At 31.9% G+C, this 7,387-nt stretch overlaps 1 protein-coding gene across 1 annotated transcript; it reads right to left on the bottom strand.

Moving 5' to 3' along the window:
- Positions 1-2,170: 2,170 nt before the first annotated feature.
- Positions 2,171-4,605, bottom strand: LOC133203294 (uncharacterized). Its single transcript, XM_061339104.1, has 5 exons — positions 4,549-4,605; positions 3,875-4,003; positions 3,650-3,710; positions 2,326-2,417; positions 2,171-2,191 (listed from the first exon to the last, which is right to left on the bottom strand). Exons 1-5 carry the CDS (start codon positions 4,603-4,605, stop codon positions 2,171-2,173), a joined length of 360 nt encoding a protein of 119 aa, XP_061195088.1.
- Between the last annotated feature and the right edge of the window lie 2,782 nt (positions 4,606-7,387).

Below are 7,387 nucleotides of genomic sequence, written 5' to 3' on the forward strand. Positions count from 1 at the left end.
TTGTTTTCTTGGCTTTATGTAGCGTTATGACTCTGTTTAAAGCCAAGGATTCATTAATAATTTGGTCAGTCTCAGTTACCTCGTATTCTCTGTTTAGAAGGTGTGATCTGAACTCAAGAAGTTCTTTTATATACCGCCATAGATTTTTTTGTCTGTACATGTACAATTTTAAAGAATTGTACATGTACATTTTGTCTTTTAGCGAAATTGTAACTTTTTATATTTTTGAACATGTACAAATTTCAAGAAATGTACAGGTACAAAAGACAAAATTATAGGCCGTGTAATTTTATTTCAGACAGGCTGATATCGGCCATCGTAGTTATCTATCAAACCTAAGAGATTTTGGAAGAAATTCTGTGGATTTTCTCCAGTGTAGTTTTAGACTGAATTAAATCAAAGTGCAAATAACGCTAAGCTTTATATTACCTATAAGAGTGTAGCGAGACAAATGATGTCAGCAGTGTTGAGGGAAGGATCCAAAACTTTTACAGATTTTAAAGATTAAGCTTTAAAACATTTTCAGAGAACAATTTGAGGCCCTATTTTTTTTTTGGGGAGGGGGGGGGGTCGGGGGAGGGGAGGGCATGATTTCAATATCCTACGCGCTCAATAATAATGATGAATTTAAAATGAAACATATAATTATAGGAAATAAACGAGTTAACAGTAAACAAAGTAAAACAAAAAGGAAATTAAAATAAATGTTCGAATCTGTAACCCTTAATTTGATGGTAGAAGGTATAAGTATGTCATAGGTTACTAATGTTACCCCATTTCATTGACCGCGCAAGTAGTGCCAATTATAAACACAGTTTTCCCCCTTAAATATGTCTAATGATGCATACGGGGTGGATTGAGCTGATTTTAGGGCATTGTAAGGGGAGTGTGTTGGGAAAAGAATTAATATTGGAATTTAAAATATTGAGAAATGTTGTCTTTGAATGCTTAGTATGAAGAGTGTAAATAGGTCATGTTTACCTTCTTTTCAAGGGGTAAGTGAAATATGCATCGTATGGAGTACATGTAACTCGCTGTGTCTTAGAAGGACTTGCACACTATGGATTCTCCTTAGATTCAGAAATATTTAAAGGCTATAATAAAAACAAAAAACCGCTAAATTCCAAGATAAATTTAATTAATTCTAAATAAAATTGAAATAAATTCCACATGTTAAAATGTAGAAGAATGCGTGGTAGCGAAATAATTAATCATATCAAAGGAAATAATGCTAAATTCATCAATGACATCCCAAGAAAAAAATTGTAAAAGTATTTTTCCCCTTAGATCCACCTCTCCAAGATTCTGTCATCAATTGTCTCGAATCACTCTTAGGGGAATATCAGTGATTAGCGTTAATAGCACTTGTATTGAGTTCAGCTAACAGCTAAATCGGACGGGATTTCTTGCAATGCACAAGCTGCCCTCTTTGAATTTGTTGATTTTTTTAAGGTCATTCAATTTCATTCCATTATACTAAGTTACTTGTTTTACATGTACTCTACTGCAATCGCATATGCATAATTCATTAATGTGGCAGTAATTATTGCACTGTTGATTTTTTTTTTCAAGGTGTAACAAAAATCATGAACAGTTATTCTTTCCTAAGAAAGTTCATCTATCTACACAGGAAAAATGTCAACAAGTGTTAAACATATGTTAAACATGTATTCAACATATGTTTTTTACACATGTAAAACACATAAAAAGAGCACACATGTATAGGGAGTTTATTTTTACACATGTTCAACATATGTTTAACATGTGTTAAACATGTGTGAAAATAAACACATGGTAAATTTATTTGTGCATATAAAACATGTGTTGAATATGTGTAATATACACGATTTATTTTATATGTGAATTACACATGTATAATATTACTGTTGTGCTTATTATCATTTTTACTTTTTTCTTGTCTTTCAATACAGTTAATTTAATCATGCATGGTGATTGAATAATTTGTCTGCAGTAACTGTTAGCTGAATTAGAAGGTCTACATCTTCGTTGGTTCCTTGTTGAACAGAATACAATGACACAACAGTGTATTACAGGGTCAGCTCTGCTAATGCAGTCCATCTATAATTATTTTCCTTGAATGGATTATATTACAATAACAAGATACATATATTGGTTTCAAGTTCTTTATTTCATGTACCAAATTATAATTTTATTTCTCTCTATCCTGCTCCTACAATTTAAAAAAGTGAATTACTTAATAATTTAGAAAAATAGAACTTTTGAGTCTTTTTTAAATCTTTGTTTAAACTTATTGCATTTACATTGTAAAATGTCATGATCAAGTTCTTAATCAAGGTGACTTACCTCTCGATATCGCCTAATTCTTCTCTCCTCCTTCTCTTGGAGGAGTTCCCATATGTTGGATCTTTCATCTCTTCCGATTGCATCATAGAAATCTGAAAAAAAGAAATGAAAATGTCCATGAGGATGCATCAGGTGTTCAACCGTTCCAGGCCTTATCCATGTTATAATCAATTTAATTAAATATTATATGAACTTTCATGATGATTTGCCAGTTGCAAACACTAATGTTTCACCGGCAAAGGTAAAAAATGTGTGTTGCCAGTTAACTCAGTTTGCAACTATTAAATCACCATGAACGGTAACAATAAGTAACAAAATGGAATACTTAGGAATTCCCTAAATTTAGTGACATTTTGTGATCTTGAGTGTTTAACAAGAGGCTCAGAAGCCACATTATGCTCATCTGATTTACTATAGCCCTGCTGTTCTTCGATCATCATATATAAATATTGCATGCAGTTGAGTGTAACATTGAAAAATTTTCACCCCAAGAAAACCATTGTCAACCGAGGCGTAGCCGAGGTTGACAATGGTTTTCGAGGGTTGAAAATTTTCAGTGTTACACTCAACTACATGCAATATTTATTATACTGAATGTTTTATACAATACATATAACAGTGAACCTTGCGCTCATAAATTCTGCACAGTCGCTATTTTTTGGAATATCACCCGTCGTCAAGCAATGTTGACTGTTGCTACGCTGGAGGGCTTGGCTTAATTATTCAGCGGGTAATAGTGTTTTTTAACAAATGTTTCTCGACGAATCAGATTCAACTAATTTACATGAAAGTATAATATTAAAAAATATGCCCTGTAATTGAAGATTCAGGGGTATATAGTTTTGCCCTGTCCATCTGTCAATCTGTTTGTCCGCAAAAACTTTAATCTTGCCTTTAACTTTGATATGTTGGAACTGTCTTGCTTCCATATTTGTATTCCTAATTATGATTATAAATGTGTTTCACCTTTTTAGACCAACAGTTCTCCAGAAGAAGAATTTTAAAAGATGCCAGAATTTATTTTTAGTTCTTGATTATCTCCCCTTGGAAGAGGGTGTGGCCATTAATTTGAAACAAGGATGCTTTGTCAAAAGTTTGGTTGAAATTGGTCCCGTGTTTTATGAAAGAAATCTTAAAAGTGAAAAGTTCATAACATAAATCATGACAAATTTTGATCAGAAAAGCTCATTTGAGTCTTCATCTTAGGTCTGCCAGCTAATCATTTCTAGCAGTGTCATGTCATAGTTCAACTAAATATCTTCACAGTTGTTACAGCAAAACATTTGTTCACTATGTTCACTATTCAAAGTTAGTACATCCCTACCTTTAAATTCAACCCAAAACTTGCTGCATCCTTCAAATTTTTTACTGAATAGAAATGCTCTCTGAAATGTAAAAGTATGACTTTTAAGTAATTTTCCCTTACATTCAGGCTTCACTATAAATTGATCAACATTATATAAATTGTGCTACCTAAGACAATACCTGCAAAGTGCAAACATAGGTAATTCTATAATAGAATATCAGTTTTATTGTTATTGAAACTTACAATTGCTACAGTCATCCTCATCCTCTTCTTGTCCACTGGGCTTTCTCCAGGTGGAGTGAAAGGCCTGTACAAATTATTGCACAGACCTTCCAGGGATAGTCCACGAATGTCTATTGTAAAGTGGAACAGCTACAAGTAGTATGATTTTAAAACATTTTATGTAAATAAATTATTCCTTAGTGCATATTTTATATCTACATGAAAAGTACAAATTTATCAAAGATATAAAAGGCTCAGAAAATTAATTTTTAGTTTCTCAGTCAAAAAATATCAAAATTCATTGCTGCAGGCAAGTCTTTTTTTTTTCTTGAAAGTTGAGAAAATTATATCATATGATTTTTATTATTTGAAATCCAATTGTAATATCAAGCAAATTGATATGGTGAGGAATCGTTTCATAATATTTACGATAAATCGTGTTACAGTTATTGCTGTTTTAACCACAATTATACATGTATTATTTACTATAAAACACACATATTTAAACACAATAAAAAGAGTTGATGTTACAGCAAAGTGAATATCATTCTCTGTGGATTTAAAATATATTGTGAATTTATTGTCTGTCCCTGATATTTAATTACTTTCACTTAATTGTTATGAGAGTGTTTTTATATATATATATAAAAATACACATTCAGGCAAATGAATGCAATACCATAGATTTCACATACCATCCTTCTGAGCTGGTTTCGAAGCTGCGTGAATTTATGTGATGCATAACTACACATAACTTTGTATTTATGTGCGTTCTGGTCACCAATATACTGCTTCACTTCTATCTGCACATATAAATCATACAGATTATGATGTACAATTCTGATCAGTAATAATAATAATAAACTTTTCTATTATATGCTTAATATCTTTTTTTTTTTTTTTTTTTTTTTTTAAAAACCATTTACATTTACCTTGAAATTCTCTTCCTGTGTATCCAACCAAGGACAAACACAAATTTTTCCTTTCAGGAACTGGAAATATGCTTTCTATAAAATGTAACATTTGCACATTAAAACTTGATTACAATTTGTAAATACATGTACATGGCTGAGTTAAACAAGGTAAAGCTTTAAAACATTACTGACAGTTGCCATCCCACATTTTCAGTGCTGGTTAATAGCATAAACTTACATGAAATCCCTGGTCCTCTACCCTAAACTGGGCAATGTCTTTATGAACAGTGTTTGTAGAACTTTTCTTCAGCTCCTCCACACTTTCTCTCAGTTGTTTGAGTTCTCTTACTGCAATAATTCATACAATAAAATATTTATATGACTTAACACAATGTATTCATGACCAAGAGTTTGTGTTCAAAGATCAGTCAATCTAAGCAAAACATGCTGTAAAAATTTGACATTAATAACATTTGAGTGTAAGTTTTAAATTAATTTAATAATAATAAAATGGCATGGAAAATTAATATTGAAGAATTTCGTTACTTATAGCATCATGCATCAGAAAATGACTGAATCATTTAGAGGGTATCACTATACTATCTTGTTGCACAAAATAATAAGTTCACATATATCTTTTAGAAGTTTCTCTGGAACGGGAACTAGTCCTTGTTGCCACTGGCCATTGTCACTAAACAGATCCTGACTGACCTGATTCGAAGGATCGTCTGTCTCGCTAACATAAGTTTCTTGAGAATCCTTTTATATAAAAGAGATTATTATAAATACAGTAAACACACACACTATATATTCTAGCATTTAAACACATTTTTCATATGAGGACAAATAAATAAACTAAAATCTTATTAAAACTCACATAAATGTTCTGGGGTACTTTCGGCATCTTTGATAGGCCTATTTACATCGTCTGCCAAACTCGTCATAGTGTGACGTAAGACAAAAAAAAAAAAAACAGTATTTCCGAACCCGATCTAGTCTTGATATTCTCAAAGCAGAATGGTATTTTCAAATATATATCTGACAAAAACATATCTAAATAAATCACAATACTTCTTGTACCGCATTCAATCAAGGTAGCTAATTATAAAGGATCTCATCATCTGGACAAACTTTATGATCGCTCTATCCCAATTTTGATCGGGCACATAATAACGTTTGAAAGTTTCGCGGGGAAAACAAGATGTACGCCTGCGAAAGCTGCGGATTTAAATCCGTAAAAGAAAGTAATTATATACGTCATTTATCAACAACCAAGCATAAAAAAAACAGCTTTTTTCCTGAAAGAAGACGACAACATAGAAGGACCGCCTGAAAGGAATTCCTTTACGGACCACGTACATCAGGGCATTCATCAGGTACATAATGACGAAAGCATAGGACTTGTAGATGACATTTTAGATGGCGAGGACACTCTAGACGATGGTACTGGTTTAAAGGAACAGTCACAGATCAAGAATCCTTTTTTCCCATTCAAAAGCAAATTGCACATGCTATTGTATGTGTTAAAGAACTCGCCCACACATCCCGTGGTAAGTCATAACAGGGACTTGTAAACTTAGATCCCTGGTCATAACTAATAGAATTGTCAGATTTATACTAAATAATTACCTTCAAATTAAACTTAATCAATGCATTCAATTATGATTATACTTTAAAAAAAAACATGTCACTAGAGAATGCGCATTGTCTGTTTATGATAACAAAAAATCGTGGTAGATCAGATGTACACTATAATATCTTTGGTTTGTGTATTGGGAATTTCATTATGTACAGTGTCAAATTCAAGGAATTCAGAATTTAAGAGTACTGTCAAAAATCTGCTCCAATGCATGGACTGACCATCACAAAGTGTTTTAAGCAGTGCTAAAACTTACAAGACTTGTAGGCAAAAATGTAAACAATTTCACATTTGAATCCCGATCTCGATCAAATAACATTGATACAGTGTAGTAATGTATTTTTTTAGTCCTAAAATTATGCATACAATTTTTTTTTTTTTTCATTTGAAGTCAAACATTAACAAACTATTTTATGTCTTATGAGTTCATTTTATATTGGTACAATAGAATTACCCTTTTTATGCATGACTTCAACGTAATCCTTGCCTGGCTTTATCTTGCTGACATGACTTTGAGGTAGGTGCCAGAACAATACTAATATGTACTGCCATTAGCAGTTTTTAGACATAGTTTACATTTTCATACAGATGCATGCTAAGTGACTTCCTCTAGACAGCTAATGCATATATGTACATGACTAATGATCATTTATTGTACGTGCTATTAAAATCGTTAACATATTGTATCAAAGATGTACTTGTTTATATCTTTTTTATTCCTTTTCTTTCAGAGCAATGAAGTTGTGAAATTTGTTCTTTACATATTAAAAGAGGCTGGAGTCAAAGAAATGCCAACGATGCGTGATTTGGAGGAAACAAGGTTTGGAGATTTGAATTGGAGGAATTTAGTACAGGAGGTATGAAGCTAAGTCAGTTACATGAGTAAAAATCTTCTATTTCCTGTTTCTGATTTGCATTAAAAAAATAATTACTGGTATTTTTGCAGAATGAAGCAAATGATGGAACAACATTTTGGTGTCT

Source organism: Saccostrea echinata, unplaced genomic scaffold (assembly GCF_033153115.1).
Source record: "Saccostrea echinata isolate AGI-Se365-2 ecotype Australia unplaced genomic scaffold, CSIRO_AGI_Sech_v1 ptg000049l, whole genome shotgun sequence".
Classification (NCBI taxonomy): Eukaryota; Metazoa; Mollusca; class Bivalvia; order Ostreida; family Ostreidae; genus Saccostrea; species Saccostrea echinata.